The sequence below is a fragment of the Malus sylvestris genome, chromosome 8 (assembly GCF_916048215.2).
Source record: "Malus sylvestris chromosome 8, drMalSylv7.2, whole genome shotgun sequence".
In the NCBI taxonomy this organism is placed as follows: Eukaryota; Viridiplantae; Streptophyta; class Magnoliopsida; order Rosales; family Rosaceae; genus Malus; species Malus sylvestris.
In genome coordinates, this window is record NC_062267.1 from 22,555,030 (window position 1) to 22,578,051 (window position 23,022).

The 23,022-nt window shown below is 36.8% G+C and overlaps 1 protein-coding gene across 1 annotated transcript; it reads left to right on the plus strand.

Annotated features, from left to right (window-relative positions):
* The first annotated feature begins 20,649 nt into the window (after positions 1 to 20,649).
* Positions 20,650 to 22,490, plus strand: LOC126631228 ((R)-mandelonitrile beta-glucosyltransferase-like). Its single transcript, XM_050301399.1, has 2 exons — positions 20,650 to 21,225; positions 21,395 to 22,490. Exons 1-2 carry the CDS (start codon positions 20,715 to 20,717, stop codon positions 22,336 to 22,338), a joined length of 1,455 nt encoding a protein of 484 aa, XP_050157356.1. The 5' UTR covers positions 20,650 to 20,714; the 3' UTR covers positions 22,339 to 22,490.
* Positions 22,491 to 23,022: the final 532 nt, after the last annotated feature.

Here is a 23,022-nt window from a genome sequence, read left to right on the forward strand (position 1 = left end):
CACTCCTTCTTTCTCCTCCTTTGGTGGCTGCACAAGGTGGTGATGGTGGTGGGAAGGCACGGCTGTGGTGGATGGATGGTTATGGAAGAGGGTAGAAGGGTTAAAAGGATTAGGGAGGCACGGCAAGGACTTAGAACTAGGGAGAATGGGATTGGTGGTTGCGGCAAGGGTTTAGAATGATTTTCTGGAGTGAATGGATGATATGGGAGGTTGTGGTTCGGCCAAAAGGTTTAACAAGTATATATAGGCACCCAAAAACCCTAGTAAATCAGGTTAGGGTTTTTAGAAGCCCAAATCCATCATAAATTAGGTTAAACAATCAGATTTTTAATGGAAATGAGGCCTAGGGTGCGGCAAAGGCTTAGAAGTCAGAAATATGCAATGGGCTAGGGTTTAGGTGCGGCATTAAGTGAGGATCCAAGATGAATTGGGCTAGGAAGGTGCGGCCTTGTCCAAGAGGTAAGGATGGGTCATCTAAAAGCCCAAAGCCAAGAATAGAAACTCTCACAAATGGAAACCTCCGAGAATAGAAACTTCCAACTTTAGAAACTTTGGTTTCTAAATCTGAATTCTTTGTTCTTCACTTTCATTTCTTCATTTCTTAAGCTCCCTTGACCTTTAAACTCGTCCATTCCTTGTGCTCCAAGCATGTACTTTCCAATCTAAGCTCCATTTTGCTCCAAAAGGCTCCAATTTGCATCCTTTTATGTCATATGCCCTTTAAGCCTGAAAACACATGAAAGTAGCTCAAAAGACTACTTTAACGAAGAAAACATAACGAAAATGCATAAGAACTAGCTAACTAAGGCGCATAAATACGCTTCTATCACTCTGATCCTCACCCCTAACTCATTTTGGCCTCCATTTGCACTGAACTTGCACTCCATATATTCTGTCTTTGATCGGTTTAGGCGAAGACCTTTAGATTCCAACATTTCTCTCCAAAGGTTAAGCTTCGCATTTACCCCTTCCTGAGTTTCATCTATCAACACTATATCGTCTGCGAAAAGCATACACCAAAGAATATCATCTTGAATATGTCCTGTTAACTCATCCATTACCAACGCAAAAAGGTAAAGACTTAAGGATGAGCCTTGATGTAATCCTACAATTATAGGGAAGCTTTCGGTTTGTCCTTCATGAGTTCTTACGGCAGTGTTTGCTCCTTCATACATATCCTTTATAGCTTGGATATATGTTACTTGTACTCTTTTCTTCTCTAAAATCCTCCAAAGAATGTCTCTTGGGACCCTATCATACGCTTTTTCCAAATCTATAAAGACCATGTGTAAATCTTGTTTCCTATCTCTATATCTTTCCATCAATCATCGTAAGAGATAGATTGCCTCCATGGTTGAGCGCCCTAGCATGAACCCGAATTGGTTGTCCGAAACCCGTGTCTCTTACCTCAATCTATGCTCAATGACTCTCTCCCAAAGCTTCATTGTATGACTCATTAGCTTAATACCCCTATAGTTCATGCAATTTTGTACGTCGCCCTTATTCTTGTAGATAGGCACCAAAGTGCTCTTTCGCCACTCATTTGGCATCTTCTTCGTTTTTAAAATCCTATTGAAAAGGTCAATGAGCCATGTTATACCTGTCTCTCCCAAGACTTTCCACACTTCGATCGGAATATCGTCTGGGCCCACTGTTTTTCTATGCTTCATCTTCTTCAAAGCTACAACCACTTCTTCCTTCCTAATTCGACGATAAAATGAGTAGTTTCTACACTCTTCTGAGTTACTCAACTTCCCTAAAGAAGTACTCCTTTCATGTCCTTCATTGAAAAGATTATGAAAATAACCTCTCCATCTGTCTTTGACCGCGTTCTCTGTAGCAAGAACCTTTCCATCCTCATCCTTGATGCACTTCACTTGGTTTAGGTCCCTTGTCTTATTTTCCCTTGCTCTAGCTAGTTTATAGATATCTAACTCTCCTTCTTTGGTATCTAGTCGCTTATACATATCGTCATAAACCGCTAACTTAGCTTCTCTCACAGCTTTCTTCGCCTCTTGCTTCGCTCTTCTATACCTTTCACCATTTTCATCGGTCCTATCCTTGTATAAGGCTTTACAACATTCCTTCTTAGCCTTCACCTTTGTTTGTACCTCCTCATTCCACCACCAAGATTCCTTTTGGTGTGGAGCAAAGCCCTTGCACTCTCCTAATACCTCTTTTGCTACTTTTGGGATACAACTAGCCATGTAATCCCACCTTTGGCTAGCTTCCCCCTCTCTATCCCACACACATTGGGTGATTACTTTCTCTTTGAAAATGACTTGTTTTTCTCCTTTTAGATTCCACCATCTAGTCCTTGGGCACTTCCAAGTCTTGTTCTTTTTTCTCACTCTTTTGATATGTACATCCATCACCAACAAGTGATGTTGATTAGCCAAGCTCTCTCCCGGTATAACTTTGCAATCCTTACAAGTTATACGATCCCCTTTCCTCATTAGAAGAAAATCTATTTGTATTTTTTATGACCCACTCTTATAGATGATCACATGTTCTTCTCTCTTCCTAAAAAAAGTGTTGGCTAAGAAGAGATCATATGCCATTGCAAAATCCAAAATAGTTTCCCCATCCTCGTTTCTCTCCCCAAAACCATGGCCACCATGAAAACCTCCATAGTTGCCTGTCTCCCTGCCCACGTGTCCATTTAAATCTCCTCTTATAAATAACTTCTCCGTCTGGGCAATTCCTTGCACCAAGTCTCCAAAGTCTTCCCAAAATTTCTCCTTCGAACTTGTATCCAACCCTACTTGAGGTGCATACGCACTAATCACATTAATGAGTTCTTGTCCTATTACAATCTTGATTGCTATGATTCTATCTCCTACCCTCTTGACATCTACAACATCTTGTGTCAAGGTCTTGTGCACGATGATGCCAACACCGTTTCTCGTTCTATTTGTGCCCGAATACCAAAGTTTAAAACCTCAGTTTTCTAGATCATTTGCCTTAAGACCAACCCACTTAGTTTCTTGTAGGCACATAATATTTATCCTTCTCCTTACCATAACTTCCACTACTTCCATAGATTTTCCCGTTAAGGTTCCTATATTCCACATTCCTAAACGCATTCTACTCTCTTGAACTCTACCCTTCTGTCTTAGCTTCTTCACCCTCCCCCGTCTAATAGGATCAAAGTACTTCTTTTGTGTGTCCTGTGTAAAGTTGATAGGAGCATATGCTCCCAAACAACTTTGAGTGGAGTCGTTCGAAAAGAAGTTTCTATGGCCCCCTTGCTTATTTAACATTGCATCCGGGTGCCGATGGAGATACAGCGACCCTTGCTCACTTATCATTGTGCTCGAGCCACACAGTGCGCCACTTACGGGTGGCGCCCTAGCTTTAGCACGATTTCGTTCTGGATTCATTTTCATAAGGATTCGACGTAACCGAGGAGTGTCGGCTGTCGACTACCTAACATATATCTAATTAAAAATAAATAAATAAATTCCAACTCCCACATTCTCTATCACTCTCTTCCTCTCTCTTTCTATTTCATAAACAAAAATAAAAAAATTTCTCACACACTTTATGTGTAACGAACCGTTCCCAATATTACAGTTTTTCTAATCTTAATAAGTGAATGTACAAAAATGCCCTTCGAGGCAAACCGTTGACTTTGTTTGACCGTCTTGTCGTGTCATGTAAGATATATTTTCTTGGCGTATCCTCGTAGTATTCGTCGCTAAGGACGCGTGGGAGCAAACGGAACGCAATTTGGAGTTATAACGAATTAGATATTAACATTTAACATCGAGGGCATTTTGGTAAATTGACAATTGAATATGTGAAATTGGTTGTGTGCCACGTGGGACCCACACACTATTTTTCTGGATTCTTCTTTTCCTCTTCTCATTTTTTCTCCCATGACTCTCTTCTCAGCTCACATATCTCTCTCGCCATTAACTCCCTCCCCATGACACTTAAGCACCAATCCATCTTCCTGACAAATTAACGACTTGAAAAACACCATATTCTTACTCTCCTCGGACCTATAAACCTTAATCAAATTTTGGTTTCTCAGAATACTATGCACGGATTCCATTTCAAGAACCTTCATTAGAGCCGTAGGTTTCCCTTTAGTTTCAGACAATTTCTAGCCATCTTTTGAACTCAAAACAGGTATAAATCAATTCCTCTCGTTGATTAGATAAATTTTCATGTTTGGATCGTTTAATTTAGTGAAGAAATGAGAAAGTTATAACGATTTAAAGTTTGCCCAATTTTCGACGGCCTCCACCACTTTCGAGGCATTTTACGGCCAAAACATGGCGATTTATCTATCATGCAAGGTACCAATATCTTCGTCTCATTGAGAACTATGATTTCTGTTTTTGAATCACTTGATTTCGTTGAGTATTAACAAAGTTATGGACGTTGAAAGGTTGCCCAAAAATTCTGGCTAATTTCCCCATTTCCCGCGGCCAGCTGTCTTTCAGGCCATTTTCTGGCCATCTCTAACAACCATTTGGACTCCAAGTAAGTATAATTTTGTTCTAAACTTCTCTAGCTTCGATTTGGTATATTATAAAGTATAATTTTGTTCTAAACTTCTCTAGCTTCGATTTGGTATATTATAGGTCGAATTTGGTTGAGAAACAAGTGAGATATGGAGTTCTAAAGATTGCCCAGGAAATCTGCAAAATCTGCAGAATCCAGTAAATTTCATTAAGGTCCACCATTTGAATAGTATAACAATCGGCGATCTGACCATTAGATCATCACTAAACTTTAATGCATTATAGTACATAATATTTGAGGACCACAGGAACTTACAGAATAGGAATCCAACATATGGATCTTCCTAAATTGGATTTGTAAGTTCGTAAAATAAAACGTTGGCAGCCACTTAATTTTGACAATTGGTGGGGATCCGACCGTCTGATCGTGGTAAGATTTTAGTATGTTATTCTAGCAGCATAATGTGGATCTTTGGAAGTTATGGATCAGAAATCTGAGATGTAGATCTTCCGAATCGAATTACGTAGGGTTGTGGATCCTACCGTCGATCTTTGATCAACTGTTGACTTTTGGTCGATGGGTCACAAATCATTCTACAATGCCCTTGGGGATGTGTTTTATGTAAGTTACGTGTTCTATTGATAAGGATTCTAAGATGTGGGTTGATAATTGTTCAAGGCGCCGATCGTTCGTGATGCCTCGATATTTGTGCTAGAGAGTTGTACCGCGGACTCTAGGTGAATGGGTCTTCTTCCTTTTTAATATATATATATATATATATATATATATATATATATATATATATGTGTGTGCGCTTTACGGTTTCCAGAAACATTTTTATATGAACTATGCTTTGAATGCCATGTCGTGAATGAATTATATTTCTAGTATTTCATTACTATTATTATGCATTATATGAAATGATGCTGCAGAGGCTTAGGTAAACTTCAGGTGAGTTAGTATGTGAATGATTGGTTACATTACATTGTTATACATAGATGCACTCAGAGCTCATTATCTTGCACCCCGGTGGTAATGCTCCCGCCCGAGGCCAGGGCACAACCTTCACATGAACGTTCACCTCCCGCACCACACGCTCACCGTGGATCCAAGTTTGTTGCCAGCCTATCGTACATACCACAATAGGTGGTTTCGACTCGTAGGTGACCCGCGATTCATCGCACAGCCTTCTCGTGATCGTAGCACTTGATCGTACTTATTTACACTCCGCCTGTCGTACAGACCACATTAAGTGGTTTCGACTCGTGTGCAGGCATAGGTTGATGAGCTATAGGTTCAGCCGTACAGGTCACGTTAGGTGACTCCGGCTAACATTTTATTTTACCTTGATTTTCACACCTCGCTTACATATTTCAGTGTTAAAACATTATGACATGGCATACTTGGTTTTTTTTATTGTCTTTCTGCATTGTTTTACGTATATATGTTGTATTATTTTCTAGAAACTATACGAGTTTAACAGCGAGGGGTTATAACGTTTTCAAAAGGTTTTTATTAAAACTTTATTTCCAGGCCCACTCACCCTTGTTTTTCGCCCTTCCAGGTTTTAGCTGCTGAAAGTTCGTATTGACGAGGATTCTTGGCATATTCCAGTAGGTGGCTACCTATTATGGTATAATCCTTATCCTACCTTACTGTACTTTACTTATGCTTTGTAATCACGTGTGAAATGGGTTCATTCTCACTCATAGCGCACTCTGATAATTAGGCACTTTTAGATTTAAATTTATTCACTTTTTCCACTTCACTACACTTTATGACTTCATCACCTTCCAGGTGTCACCCAGCACAATTCGATTCAGAGTCCTAGTGGACATACTGGGTCGGGGTGTGTCATTGTGTGTGACCATATGCTAGTTATAACTAATGTAAACTTTAAGCCATCCATGTAACATAAATTTTAAAAATAAATTACAACATAACGTTCAAATAAATCTTATTTAATAAAAAAAAAACCAAATTAAACATTACCAAATTAATTAACAAACTAATTTATTCTCCCAAATATATATTATAATTAATGTAATATTAATAGTCATCCATATAACATAAATTTATTAATTAAAGTCAAATATAACGTCCTAAAATTCTTATTTCATAAAAACAATTACACTTCAACTTCAATCCTCCTCCTCTGGGGCAGCAGCACCTCGCTGCGCATCCTGCATCACATCAAACTTCCATTGCCAGAAATACTTCTTGAAAAGGTCATTAGATAACTCTGCTATTTCTCATCGATTCCTTCAACATCCCAATGAAACTATATTAATGTCAATAACAATAAATTAGTAATTTAAAAAATACTAGTTTTTAACAGAAATAATTGTACATTATTTAATACAAACTTACCGATAACTCCCCCAGCATGGACTTCTTCAACTCCTCAGGCACCTTTCTCCAAGACTCATACTCAGCAGATCATTCCCTCCGCCCCCAACCCCAAATATCAAACCTAAGTTTGGAGTAAGCATCAGCCCTACTTTTGTCTTCAAAGTAGGGCACTTGCTTACGCCAATACCTCTCTAGTCGCAATACAACTTTCCTTTCGTGAGAACCTTCACTCGAATTAGCCATTACCTTTGAAACAAAATATTTGAAAATTAGGGTTCTGAAATTATGTTTATGTAGCACTCGAAACACTTTGCGCGATGAATAGCGCTGTCGAGCAAACTCATATGTTCGTCATGCAAACTCACGACATAAATGTGCACTAAATGGGAAGGCATCTTACCATTTCAGTGAAACGTTGTGCGATAAATATGTGGAAATTTTCGACATGCAAAAATTTGACAGCAATTCTTTTTTTCCAGCATTTTCTTGAGCGACGACCACAAGAGTTCATCGCGCGAAGTATTCTTACGCGAAAAAACGCTTTTGTCGCATAAATATTTTTTTTTTCCTTTCCTGCCATTTTTTCCTTTCCTGTTTTTTCTACTAGTGTAGCCATTGCCAGGGAAAAAGTGGGTGCTCTCAAAAATCATGTAAAAGAGAAGGGTGATCATAGATGAGAAAAGATGAACTTCTAGAACAAAAATACTAGCCAATGGCGATTCCAACCAACTATAACTTTTTGTTTTGAGACGTTCTAAAATTATTCATTTGAACTATCAAAAAGCATCAATCAAGAGAAAAATTCATATTGTTATGGAATCAACATAATGTTTTCTTTTAAATACTTGAAGTATAGTTTGAAAATTCTAAAACTTTCAAGAATTATGTTGTACATGAGTGCGACTTGAACTTTTGTATATAAAAGAGTAAATAAAAAAGAACAATATTTGAAGAAAATATGTATGTCACTAGTATTACTATTTAAGGTACTATTCTCTATTTATAGATAAAAAGTCTTAGGTTCGATCTCATTAGAGTATCTCCAAAGAAAATATCAAAATATTCAAATCAGCAATAACAGTAAGAAAATTGCAACCATGTTTTTCAACCGAGAAGCCAAATCTGATGTGGCATGACATCTCTCCTCCTTCCTTGCTGCCAAATTTAACAGCAGCTTCAATTTTTTTAATTAATTGTTAAAAAAGTTTATTAATTTTTTATTGATTTAAGCATTGCCCCGTTTTTTTCATCGCCAATGCAATGTTTAAATATTTTTATAATTTTTTAACTCTTTTTCTTTCATTACCAATGCAAAGAAAATAAATACAAATTTTTATTTTATATTAAAAATTTGACATATCGAGTAGAGAGAGAAACTTTAAAAGATGTCAAAGTGCCACAATAGCTATTAAATTTAAATTTTATGTTTAAAATTTGACATCTCGTTTGGAGATGGTCTAAATGGCAAGTTTAACACTAGAAGATTGTTTAGCTTAGCTTCAACTCTTACCATTTATATTTTTGTATAAAAGTAAAAAATATGCCTATACAATCTTCTCGAGTCACATTCTCTTAGGGATTTGATGACCAAAGTTTCATCGTCAACAACCATTAGATTCAATACAATGGTTTAGATTCACACATTAAAAGCATATATATGTATTCTCTATTTTGTTATTAAATTCAATGGTGATTGACTGTGAAGTTTTTTGTCACTTAATAAATAAAAGAAAAACTTACATAACACAAAAGCGCTACCATAGCATACGTCTTGTTCCAATACACAATGTCGTGTGAAAAAAAAAAAAGAAAATTAATATATCATTGCATTATTAACATAGCACATTACATACACTACAGATAAACCTATCCTATAAATGTCTATACGCTTTTGGCCCTTTGTATGAGAGAGAGAGAGAGAGAGAGAGAGAGAGAGAGAGAGAGTTTTGTTTGCTTCTGCTCAGCCCGAACGCCAGTAGTATCTATATGGACACAAAATTTTGACAAGTTTTATTTTTTTCTATTTAAACACTACTTCATGCCAAACGTCAGTTGATGGCTTAAGCTTAAAAGCACAGTTGAGTTAACAATAGGACGCAAAACCTTCATTATTTGGTCCTCCCAGTCCCACATGTGCTCATACAAGCGAAGTTATTTTTCTTGCGGATAGAATAAAGCAATAGGACGCAAAACCTTCATTATGTATTTTTGTAGAAATAGATTGTACTCATCGTATTACTGACACACCCCAACCCGGAAAGTCCACTAGGACTCCAAATCAATCTGTGTTGGCCGACACCTAGAAGGTGACGTAGTCATAAAGTGTGATGATGTGGAAAAATATGAATAAATTTAAGGGAACTTTAACGAAAAGCACCCGGTACTGTTCACTTTAACAAAAAACCACATTTTTACATTAAAAAGTCAATCCTGGTACTATTCACTTTACCCTTTATTTTGTCCTTATCATTAAAACTCAAAGTTTTCAAACCTTTTTCATTAGTTTTCCTTAAATTTAAACCTAAGAGTGCCTAAATACCAGAATGCACTGGTGAGCGGGAATAAACCCACTTCACACGCGATGTTAGAACATAAGCAAGTACAGAAGAGTGAATTAAGAATCGTACCCTCAAAATAATCTCCAATACTCAGAATCGCCATGAATCTTCAACAATAAGAAAGCTCAGCTAATAAAACCTGGGGGGGTGAAGACAAGACAAGAGTGAGTGGCCCTAAAAGTAAAATATTAATAGAACCACATATAAAACATTATAACCCCTCGCTACAACCATGTATAATTTCTAGAAAAATCATAATATACCACAACACAGCATTTCATCAATAATATCAAATAATCATGCGATTAATAACTCATACTAGTATGCAGTCGGAGTCACCTAGGGTGACCTGTACGACTTATCCATATCTCATCACATATACTAGTTCATCACATATTTCATCACCTAGGCTAGCTCGTCACGTATTCATTGTATATGTTAGCTCATCACATATTCATCACGTATGCTAGCTCATCACATATTCATTACATATGCTAGCTCATCACATATTCATCACGTATGCTAGCTTATCACATATTCATTACATATGCTAGCTCATCACGTATGCTAGCTCATCTCATTTTCATCACATATTCATCACGTATGCTAGCTCATCACATTTTCATCACATATTCATCACGTATGCTAGCTCATCACATTTTCATCACATATTCATCACGTATGCTAGCTCGTAAGTCGGAGTCACCTATAATGACGTGTACAACTTATCCATATCTCATCACATATCTCATCAATCATTGCTACCACATAAGCCGAAGTCACCTCTAGTGACCTATACGACTGAAATCATAGCTCATCAATCATTGCTAGCACATAAGCCGAAGTCACCTCTAGTGACCTATACGACTGAAATCATAGCTCATCAATCATTGCTAGCACAAGACTGTGCACCTAAATTGGATCCAATGTGAGAATAGGGTGCGGGAGGTGACATTATAAACAAGCCTGTACCATATCTCTGGCTAAATCACAATCACCCGGGGTGCAGGTTTATGAGCTTTAAATGCATCTAATACAACATGTACAACTCATAGGCAACTTGTACGACAATGCCGGAGTTGCCTACTATTGCAACCTGTACGACAATGTCAGAGTTGCTAAAAACGTAAATGTAGTCATATCATAACCCCATCAATTCAACTAATACCGTATATTTGAACTTACCTAAACTTACCTAAATTTACCTGTGTGTCCTGCGTTCACCTTTGCATTTCAAAGCGTTCGCAATAATTATGTGCAAGGAATATACGTATGGATATGCCATGATAAAATCTAAAATTAAAACATTTCATAATATTTCCAATTATATAATATGGTGTACTAACTACTAATCACCAAAACATAGAGTTAAAACGCACATTTTTCACCAATATCCCTCACATTGCTCAATTCCTTAAACAAGGCTATTGTCTCGATTTTTAATCTCATTTCTTATATGGCTGCATCTAACGTCTCGTTAGACTACCTACGTACCCTAAACAGGGATCAAGCCGTTCGTAGTTCACAATAATTATTTCAAAGCATTCACAGTAATCGTAAGCCATAATCAATTATATACGTTTATGGAATTATCAATCACTTACACATATTTATATATATAATATACGATGGAAAGGAAAAGATTCACTCACCTGGAGTCCACGCTATGGTTCCCTAGCACGCATATCAAGGCGTCTCGAACGATTGGCGCCTGTGACCAATTATAGAATCACATCTCAGAACTCTTGTCAATAGAATACACAATTCACATAAGGCTTACAAGATCCACTCCCTTGGGCAATGTGGGATGTTACAATCTACCCCCCTTAGGGGCTCGACGTCCTTGTCAGCGCACATCCGGCCAGGGATTGGCTCTGATACCAAATTGTCACATCCCGGGCTCGACTCCACCGTAGCACGATATTGTCCGCTTTAGGCCTAGACCATGCCCTCACGGTTTTGTTTCTAGGAACTCACACGAGAACTTCCCAATGGGTCACCCATCATGGGAATGCTCTTGCCCGAATCGCTTAACTTTGGATTCGGGCGAAAGCATTCCCATGATGGGTGACCCACTGAGAAGTTCTCGTGTGAGTTCCCAGAAACAAAACCGTGAAGGTATGGTCAGGGCCCAAAGTAGACAATATCATGCTACGGTGGAGTCGAGCCAGGGATGTGGTGGGGGCCCAGGCTAGGATGTGACGATTACATTATTCTTTATGAACCTTTAACTAAGCAAAAACTCTATTTAAATAAACAAAATCCACAGTAACACAATACATCATACATACAACAATGACTTCTCATCTTAAAGGTGTAAAGAAAATCAACAATGACGATCAAGTATGTAAAGTATTGCGCGAGTACAACAAAGATAATCCAAGTAGCACTAAGAAAATTGCAACAATGGTTGTTATAGAAAAATTTAACTTGCAAGTAATGTTCTAAAAGTCACTAGGCATCAGTCTACAAGGAAGAACCTAGCACCTAGAGGTATAGGATGGAGCTTAGGAGATTTTTTATTTTAATTGAATTTATTATATAACATATAAACAATTTCTAATTACCTACTAATTCTTGTATTGTTAAACCTAAAATCCAAAAATAAAGCAATTTTATGCCAAAATTTAAAAGAGCCTACACTAAAATGGAAAAAAAAGGAACAGTTATTAATTAGCACTTCAAAAATTCTCCTTTTCCTTTCATAAATATATTTTTCTTTCTAATTATAGAAAGTGTTGAGAGCGAAATGAAATTTTTAGAATGCAAATAACTATTCTTATAAAATAATTAATTTGAATTCATTTATGTTACCCTTAATTTATTATAAAGATTCTTTTTTTTTTTTGGCTTTTTATATGATTGCTAATCCTAAATGGTGCATTATTGCTCACCACTCTCAAATGGTGGTAATTATCACATATCCTATTACCACCGTTAGATGAGTCTAAATTGTGACATTTGTGTCTACTCACTACACAAATCTCGAAATTTAAACTTATCTAATGGTGATAAACAGAGTGGTGAGCATCACCTTCATTTGAGGGTGGTGACCAAAAATATTCTTGATCCTAAATAGAATAATGGATTCCAAAACATTCTTCATTCTTTTTTGTTTTTTGTCTTCTTCCCTTCTCTGTTCGTCTTCCTCATCTATTTGTAGGTGTGAGTCTTCGTTTCTTTTTTTTTTTTTCCAATTTTCAAAATTTCAGATCTTATTGCAATCGTGGGTTGCGAGCCATCGATTGATCTTAGGTGTGTGGGCACAGCTTGTGAGGGAGGGTTTGGGTTGTGGGTGGCGGGCAGTGGATCGTGCGGCCTCAACGTTCGCTTGCCTCAATACCTTCCTGTGGGTGGTGGTCTTCTACCGATTCGTGTGTCGGCTAGGCTCTACCTCAACCTCCTAGATCGCCCAATTGCCGCCTAACATCCAACTAAGCTCTGCCTAATTGTTTTACCGATTATGGCCTATTCGTGGCAGCTAACCAACGCCTAGGCAACCACCTAGAGCACTTTTCAAAACACTGCTCGCAAGTGAGTCAACAAAGATAATTCATGTGTCACACCATACCTTATTATCATGTTAAAAAAATAAAAAATTAGAGATGAGATTTAAAGTGACATCAATTTCAAGAAGAAACATACAATGATTGAGTCATATTTTAGAAAGACCTAATAGTCAAATCATAAGCACTATGTATCAAGGAAATATTAATTTATATATTATGTGAGACCTATATGAATTTTTATAATATATTATCGCATAAATTAGAGAATTATTAATTTAACAATTGTATGGAATGCTAAAAAACCCCCAACATTTTATATCATGGAATGCTAACAATTGCAAGTTCTTATTCCGGTCCATAATTTCACTAGTCCCCAACCGTGTGAAATTCTATCTGTTATATCAACATTTATCCAATCAATTATTTCATACGGTATTAATAGATACTGTATTAAAAAATAACTCTTTGTGACGAGTTTGGAAGATGGAGAATATTTGGGTTCTTTTTCTGATGCTTGAATGGTTTTTTTTTCCTCTTCTTTGCAGATTTGTTCCCTTTTTTTTTTTAAGAAAAACCAGAAACCCAGTAGGGGGTGAAAGGCTGCTACATGGTGTACGAAGAAGAAAAAAGAGCGGGGCTAACAGTGTATATTAATTGAAAGGAAACTTAATTGTGAGATATATGTTTTTTAGTCGAAATTGTGAGAACTTTAAATATAAATAAATTATAAAAGGGAAATATTATTGACATTCAAAAAATCTCATTCTACACTCCTCACAAGTATATTTTTTTTTCTAAATATAGAAAGTTTGGAGTGTAGAATGAGAAATTTGGAGTGCCAATAACAATTCCCTTATAAAAACTTATATAGATCTTTAATGCATGGCAAAATTGGAATGGTTAGTAGTGTCACTCAACACAATCTAGTGGTAAGTAAAGTTCAACATAGTTTTTCTAAATATGACCCTATCATTTTTTTGCCTCGTCCAATGATTTTGAAAGAATTAAAAAGAAATAATATGTTATTTTTTTCCTTCTACTATATGCAATATTTTATACTAGAGAAGAAAAGAGTTTAAATCGAGCACGCAGTAGGTTCAAAAGAAAAGCCGTAACTATCAGAGCAATCAACCAAGATTCTAAAAAAAGCAAGGAATACCAATTGGCTCTTATGTAGAAACTCCTATCAACCGGAACAGAAAGTAGAAGGGTGCACCCCTGCTTCCGAACCTCGCTACCCCGTAACTATTACAATGAAAAAATAATATGTTGAGTGCACGATAAATGAATGAGAAATGCTAAGGAGACTCTCTCTAAGCAGGATTCTCCATGGACTTTTTGTTACCTTATATTTTTTGCACAATATTTTATAATGTTGGTACGTATACTAAAAACATGAGGTGACGTGCAAAATCCTACTTTTGAAAAGCCTACTTAACATTCTAATGAATAATTAGTACTAATGAGTACTAATTATTAATTACTCAATATTTTAACTTTGTGAGCTGGTCAATTCAAAAAATGAAGTGTTTTTCGTTTTTAAAAGTTAAATACTATTAAATATCATTGGACCGAATTAGTATATTTACGTAGAGCTGATTCCATTCTAATAATTGAGAAATTTTTGGGAGTGACGGAGCACCACCTCAACAAAGTCAGGTGGTGTTCCCAACCTATTAAATGTTGACAGCTAAATGTTGTCATTTGTTAACTTAAAAAATACTTGAAAAAGCTGAAAACTCAAAAACCAAAAGATTCTTCATAACTCTGTTAACATCTCCGTTTCTTTGTTTCAAATCAAAAGCTTCTTGCGAACTTCAAGGGAAGTTGTAGACTCAATTCCCTCTTCTTTCTTTGAAAAATAACAACAATTCCCTCCATTTCTCACATACTCAAACCCATATCAAGGTATTATGGATGGAGACTCAAACCCAGACCAAGGTATTACGGATGGAGACTCAAACCCGGACGAAAGTAGCTTTCTGCAGGTAGACTCAAACCCAGACGAAGGTAGCTTTCTGCAAGTAGACTCAAACCCAGACCAAGGTATTTGATTTTGCCTTTTAATAAGTTGTATGTGTGAGCTCTTAAACATTTTGCATGATTATAGGACACTACTTTTTTGCTCTTGGCCATGATATTATTTTTTAATAAAATTTGATTATTGTTGATCTCCCAATGAATAATGCAGTCATTAATGTCGAAGGCAATGTAGAAAATATTCAATGCAATGCTTGAGAAAAAACTCCACCTATTGTAAGTTTTGAATAGAGTTATGCTGGAGATTTGTATGGAAAGATTGTGAAAAATGAGCAAGAAGCTTATGATCTCTATAATGAGTATGCAGCATGCATTGGCTTTAGCATTCGAAAGAAACAGAGAAGATATGACAAAAATGGAGATCTTTCAACACTTAATTTTTGTTGTTCAAAAGAAGGTTTTCGGCAAGATAGTGACCCTTGTGAAGAGAAAAAGACTAACAGATTGGACGAAAGAACAGGCTGCCAAGCCAAAATTCGATTTTTACTAGAAGATGGTGAGTGGAAAGTCTCTACCTTTGATCCTGAACACAATCATGAACTTGCAATGCCGGAGGAAAGACAATTTTTAAGATCAAATCGTAAAATTTCAGAAGCTCATATGGGTGTGATTAAAACCATGGTGAATGCAGGTATAAGAACTACAAATACGTACTTGTATTTAGCAGAAGAAGTCGGCGGGTCTCAAAATGTTGGGTTTACGAAAACAAATTGCTACAATTTTGTTAGTAGGGAAAAAAGAATTATGCTTGAAGCAGGGGATGCTCAAAGCTTGATCAATCATTTTAAGCGCAAGCAAGTTGAAGATCCAATGTTCTTCTACACGGTGCAAGTTGATCAAGAAAACCAAATGACTAACTTTTTCTGGAGGGATGGAAGGTCCAGAATTGATTATGAGTGCTTCAGGGACGTAGTAGTATTTGATACTACATATCGAACCAATAAGTACAACATGATTTGTGCTCCTTTCGTTTGTGCCTTTTTGCTGGATGAGAAGACTGCTACATTTGAATGGTTGTTTGAGGCATTCTTAGAATCAATGGGGAATCGAAAGCCTACAACCATTTTCACTAACCAATGTCAAGCTATGGCAAATGCCATTATGGTGGTGTTTCCTGAGACATGCCATCGTTTATGCACATGGCACATATCAATGAATGCTACAAGAAATATACCAACACTTTATGGAATCCCTAAGTTCAAGAGGCTATTCAACAAGTGTCTTGACGGATGTCAAACAGAGTTAGAATTTCAGCAGACTTGGGATGCAATGATTGAGGAATTTAACGTTGCACAAAACATATGGCTTAAAGGTCTTTATGCCATTCGTGAGAAGTGGTGTCCAGTGTTTAGCCAAGATGCATTCTCTATGAGGATAAAATCCACACAAAGAAGTGAGAGCATGAATAATGTTTTCCATCGTATGTCTACTAAAACGATGACTCTTACTGAATTTGTGCTTCATTATGAAAAACAAGCAAATGGCATGCATTCAAAAGAATTAGAAGAAACCTTTCGTTGCAAGCAAGGTTTGCCTTCTACAGCAGCTAAAAACAATGGTTTTCTTAAACGTGCTGCAAGTGTCTACACGAGAAAAATTTATAAATTTCTTGCGTATGAGTTTGTTGGCAGTTTGGCGGTAAAAATGCGTGAAGTTGAAAGTGATGGAACCTTCCAAACCTTTGAACTTAATGAGGAGGGTCACAGAACAGTTTATGTTGTCAAATTCAACTCCTCAACTTTAAACATCTCATGTAGTTGCAAGAGGTTTGAATCCATGGGTTTGTTATGTCATCATGCTCTATGGGTAATGAATGTAAAAGAAGTTTCTCAAATACCAAATCAATACATATTGAAACGGTGGACGAAATACGCAAAGAAAGAACGGAATGAAAATGAGCATGGAGAATCTTTACATGTAAGTGACAATTCGACAGTGACGTAGCGTCGGAATACTTTGATGCGGATTGCTTATGGTCTATTGAGTATGGGAGCTGAGACAGAAAGTTGTCATAGAATTGCAATGAAAAAATTGAAAGAAATGGCACAATTGCTTGACAAAGAAATGAAGTCAAACGAGAAAGTAATGACGTTTTGAATTATGCTACTGTTCGTGATACTGATGGAGTCAATAACTCATCTGATGAGGCACCGGTGTTGAATCCTCCGAGTGTGAGGCCAAAGGGAATAAGTAATGCTAGATTGAAAAGTCATATGGAGAAACATAAAAAGAAGACATCAAATGTTCCTGGCTCATCTAGTAAGAAACTTGTACATTTTAAATGTTTACATCTGTGTTATTCTTCAGATATATATATATATATATATATATATATATATATATATATATTAATAGTAGTTGTTATTTACTTGTTCAGAGAAAACCAAACCACCAAGTAGTGGTAGTCTTTCACATACTGCCAATGCCAATGCTCGTACCCCTTCAACTAATCAGGTAACTAATTTGTATGTTTGATTTGGTTTTTCTATATACATTTTTTTAATTATTCATATTCGATATTCAATATCGATCAATTTGTTGTAGTTCTATCCAACTATGACAATGCTAACTGCCAATTCCCATGCTTGTTTCCCTTCACCTAATCAGGTAAACTAGTTTATATTTCTGAGCAAGATTTTATATATATTTTTTTCGATTATTCATGTTCCATATCGTATCAATGTTTGTAGCTCTATCCAACACTGAGTTTGCTAACCACCAATGCACATGCTCGTTTCCCTTCATCAAATTAGGTAAACTAGTTCTATGTATGATTAAGTATATTTTATATATTTTATTTAATTATTTATGTTGGGTTTCGTATCAATGTTTGTAGTTCTATCCAACCACGAAATTGTCAACCACCAATGTCCAGACTGGTTTGCCTTTATCTAATCAGGTAAACAAGTTTATAGGTTTGAAATTTGCGTTGGTGTTCTCAATATTTATATATTACAATTTTCTTTTTCCTTTCAGAGTCCCAACTACAATTGGTCATGTTCCCCGCCAAACTTTACCTTCACCAATGTGCTCCAAAGTCAAAACTGTATGACACATTTGAATAAGGTATTGTGTTTTTCCTTCTACCCTTTGCTTTGAATTAGTTATTTGTGTAAATTCATTCTAATCATTTTAGACTTCACATCAAGATTTTAGTGGTTTTGACAAACATCAAGTTCATGAGAGAATGTTTTCTTGTTGTACTATATCAAACTTGTTATCATAAATCTGAAGCTCCATAATTTGACATTAGAATATGTAGCTTGGAAGTTTGGAATTTGACATTAGAATACATGTGACTTGAAAATGGTTAAATTTGGTTTTGGATTAAAATGTGATGGTACAAGAAGTTTGGATTAACCCCATAAATGAGTTTGGGATTTAACCCCAAATAGTGATGTCTGTTTATGCTGAAACAGAAATGAATTTGGGATTTAACCCCATATAGTGCTTAAAGTGTCAGATTTGCAAAGATAGAATGCAGGACACGGACACGGGAAGTCTTGTAACTTTACCTTCATTAAATCCTGGGGCGACATTTGTTTAGTGGATTGGATCGATATATTCAACCATTTAGTGGAGACTAGAGATGATTAATGAAGTTGATAATGAACCATTGATCATCCAATTTTCTTGCTTAGACCTCTAGATTGCATTTGGTAGCTCCAGTAAAACGACATAAGGTTTTCTTGTTTTCGAGTTGTGAACAGGTAATAAACAGAGTTTGTTTGAAGTTCTGCAAGTGTTGTATGAGGATGGAATAGAGCACAGGCTGTATTCAATGATACTCACATGTGCAAAATGCTAATCCTACGGTCTAAAGCCAACTGAGTTTTGAAGTGTAAAATCCCTAATTTCACTGCATTTGGATTGATCACAGTTTGTGACTTGTTAAACTTGATATCTTCTTGTACATTTTGGGAACTTGACAGCATAAAGAAGTGTTCATAAAAGCAAATTACACAATATCTACTAAAAAAACTTAGTGAAGGGACCCAGTTAGTCAACAAACAAGCGCCTCACACTTAAATATTAAAGAACAAAGAGAGAAAACCAAGCCGAACTCATCAAAATTCGTTGGCACACATGTTTCATTGGCTCAATTGAATGTCTAATGCATACTTAGATACAACAATTCAAACAATAGCTCAGAAACAGTGCTGAAATTCCATTAGCTCAGAAACAGTGATGAGGCCAAGTCTCCATCCAGAATTTGGAAAACCCCTAAATTGGAAAAGCAAAAAAATTTAGCCGTAGCCCTCTTGTGATCGCCCGACAGTGCAAGAGCTTTTCAATTGAAATATGGGTTTGAGTCTGAGAAAACAACTTCAACATTTAAGGTTTTCAGACCATTTATTCTACCCATAAAAATCTAACAAAATTAAAAATCATACCTGCAGAAAGCTAAATTGGGTTTAGGGCAGCTCTACCACCACTTTCACAGCCACAACAAAAATAACCAACAACAACAATAGAAAGTGCAAGGGCAAAGGAGGCCCTAACAACAAGAAGTTCAGGTACCGCGGCGTGTGCCAGTCGAGCTAGGGCAAATGGGTGGCTGAGATCTGTGAGCCGCGTAAGCGCATGCGCAAGTGGCTCAGGACCTTCGCCACTACTGAGGATGCTCCCGTGCCTACAACCGAGCCGCCATCATCCTTTACGGTTCCAGGGCCCAGCTCAACGTCCAGCTTTCCTATTCCTCGTCCCAGAACTCCACGCAGGGCTCTTCTTCCTCTTCCTCCTCCACCTCTTTGAGTCTACCTACAGAAAGCTACTTTCGTCTGGGTTTGAGTCTGTGAGAAATAGAGGGAATTGTTGTTATTTTTCAAAGAAAGAAGAGGGAATTAAGTCTGCAACTTCCCTTGAAGTTCGCAAGAAACTTTCGATTTGAAACAAAGAAACGGAGATGTTAATAGAGTTATGAGGAATCTTTTGGTTTTTGAGTTTTCAGCTTTTTCAAGTATTTTTTAAGTTAACAAATGACAACATCTAACTATCAACATTTAATAGGTTGGGAACACCACCTGGCTTTGTTGAGGTGGGGTTCCCGTCACTCCCAAAAATTTCTCCTAATAATTGGATACTGAGTATTGTCATGATTATTAAATGTCAGTTACAACTTGCAAGGGAAAGATAATGATCATACCGACCCCCATTTGGGTATGAAGACCGTCACAGAAAATTGTGCATGTGGACGCAATCCCTATCGTTATGGCGCGTCTGCTCCCAATCGCGGGGTTCAAGAGAATTGCAAATTAAAAATGCGGAAGAGGGTCTTTTCCTGATTCATTTTGTAGGGATGTTAAGAATTTTCTCATTCTAACCATTTATAGTACATCGTAAGATTAGTTTTTGTCAGATACTATTTGTATTTAATTTTAAATAAAAAAATCAAATGATTTCAGACCGTATTATACATGGTAAATAATTAAATTAAATGTGAAGATCTTTAAAATTCACATAATTTGAATCCGCATGAGATTCAAATCCGAAAATGCTACTCTGTCATTCCACGATTTCACACCGTCGGACGTATTGACTTTAAATTAATTCAAAACTAGTCAGCTGGTAATTTTACATTCTGTCATCAACAATAAAAGCTAGAACAAGCCGAATTTATGGACTTTTAAATTAATTAAAAATTAGTCATGTGATTTATACACCGACCCTTTACTCTATAAAAATATCCTAATTAACACTTCTCTTCCCACCACCACCACACAATTTCTTTCATTTCCATTTGCTTTTGTGTTTGCGTTTGTGTTTTGATTTCAAGAAAATGGGTTCGATTAGTTTGGCAGAAAAGCCGCATGCAGTTTGCATTCCATTCCCAGCTCAAGGTCACATAAACCCTATGCTGAACGTAGCCAAACTCCTCCACTTCAAAGGCTTTCACATAACCTTTGTCAACACACAGTTCAACCACAAACGCCTCCTTAAATCCCGAGGTTCCAACTCCCTTGACGGCCTTCCCTCTTTCCAGTTCGAGACCATTCCCGATGGGCTCCCTCCAACAAATGCCAACGTTACCCAAGACATACCATCTTTGTGTCATTCCACTAAGAAAACATGCTTGCCTCACTTTAGAGAGCTTTTGTCCAAGCTCAACTCTTCACCCGATTCGCCTTCTGTGAGTTGCATAGTTTCCGATGGTGTCATGAGCTTCACTCTTGATGCAGCTCAGGAACTAGGGATTCCCGAAGTGCTTTTCTGGACAACAAGTGCTTGTGGCTTCTTGGCCTACATGCAGTTTTACCGTCTCATTGAAAAGGGTCTCACCCCTCTTAAAGGTACATTTTGATCAAACAAAACAAAATCCTAACTACTTATTTTTCTTGATCTGTTTAGTTTTTTTTTTAATTTTTTGTTTTCTCTTTCTGATAACTTTAACTTTAAGTTCCACTAAACGTTTTACATGCAATAGTTATAATGTTAACACTTTCTTCATTGGATTTGTAGATGCCAGCTATTTGACAAACGGGTATTTGGATACCGTGGTAGATTGGATACCAGGAATGAAAGATATCCGATTGAAGGACATTCCAAGCTTCATAAGAACTACAGAACCAGATGACCAAATGCTGGATTTTATTCTGGTCGAGACAGAACGAGCAAAAAAGGCTTCAGCAATTATTTTGAACACATTCCATGACTTCGAACGTGAAGTTTTAGATGCACTTTCAACTCTGCTTCCACCTGTTTACGCTATCGGACCTCTAAATCTACAAATCAGTCAGATTCCGGCGGATAACGAGTTGAAGTCGATCGGATCGAACTTATGGACTGAGGAACCAGAGTGCCTTGAGTGGCTTGACTCTAAGGAACCCAACTCTGTGGTTTATGTCAACTTTGGCAGCATCACGGTTATGACAAGTGAGCAGCTAATTGAGTTTGCATGGGGACTTGCAAATTGTAAGAAGACCTTTTTGTGGGTTATTAGGCCCGACCTAGTTGGTGGGGATTCAGCTGTGGTTCCTCCGAAGTTTTTGGAAGAGACCAAAGATAGGAGCCTATTGGCAAGTTGGTGTCCTCAGGAACAAGTTCTGAGTCACCCAGCTATAGGAGGGTTTTTGACGCACAGCGGATGGAACTCTACCCTTGAAAGCGTGTGCGGTGGGGTGCCAATGATTTGTTGGCCTTTTTTTGCGGAACAACAAACCAATTGCAGGGTCAGTTGCAAAGAGTGGGGCATTGGGTTGGAGATTGAGGGTGATGTGAAAAGAAAATATGTGGAGGGGCTTGTGAGAAAGTTAATGGACGGGGAGGAGGGCAAAGAGATGAGAAATAAAGCTTTGGAGTGGAAGAAGTCGGCAAAGGAGGCCAGTAGTCCTAATGGATTATCTTATGTGGATCTGGACAAAATGGTCAACCAGGTGCTTCTAACAACAAGAAAAGTAGAGTGAAATGATTAATCGATGGCTGTATGTTGTTGCTTAATTGTTTTATGAATTTGAATCTAGTTGTTAATTGCCATGTATTTGGACCATATCTAGTTTCATCGTTGTAATTTTTATTGATTTCAATGCAGTAAAATCATTCTATTCACATTCAGGTATGTCTGAGTATTTTTCACGTTTTTCTTATCGTTTTAATGTGTGGCATGAAGAGTTAATTACAATTTCTACTTATGTGATAGGGGGTCTTAAAACAGTTTTATTTTCTTTTTAAACAAAAGTTGCAAAGAAAATCTCCTCGCAACTACAAGTCCATAAGGATTGGATTAATCTAACTTACTGATCGTGATAATTGCATATTTAAAATAGTAAATAAAACAAAAATTTTGATGACTAATAAGATATGCAAAGAAACTAAATGCCAATAAAGATGACACTGAATTGAAAACAAAGCAAAAGTGAATTAACACTAAGAACGGATTTCATTAAACCATCCAACCCGAAATCTATAGTATATTAACCCTAATTACTACTTATGTTGACAACTGATTTTCCAAATTATTTGTTATCCATTTCCAGTCTCAACAAAAAGTATCCCTGATTAACAACTCATTCCCTTCAGAGCTTTAGAAAACCAAAAACTCATTATGTACTATGAAAAATCAGTAAAAAATTTCATGAATCATGTTAGTC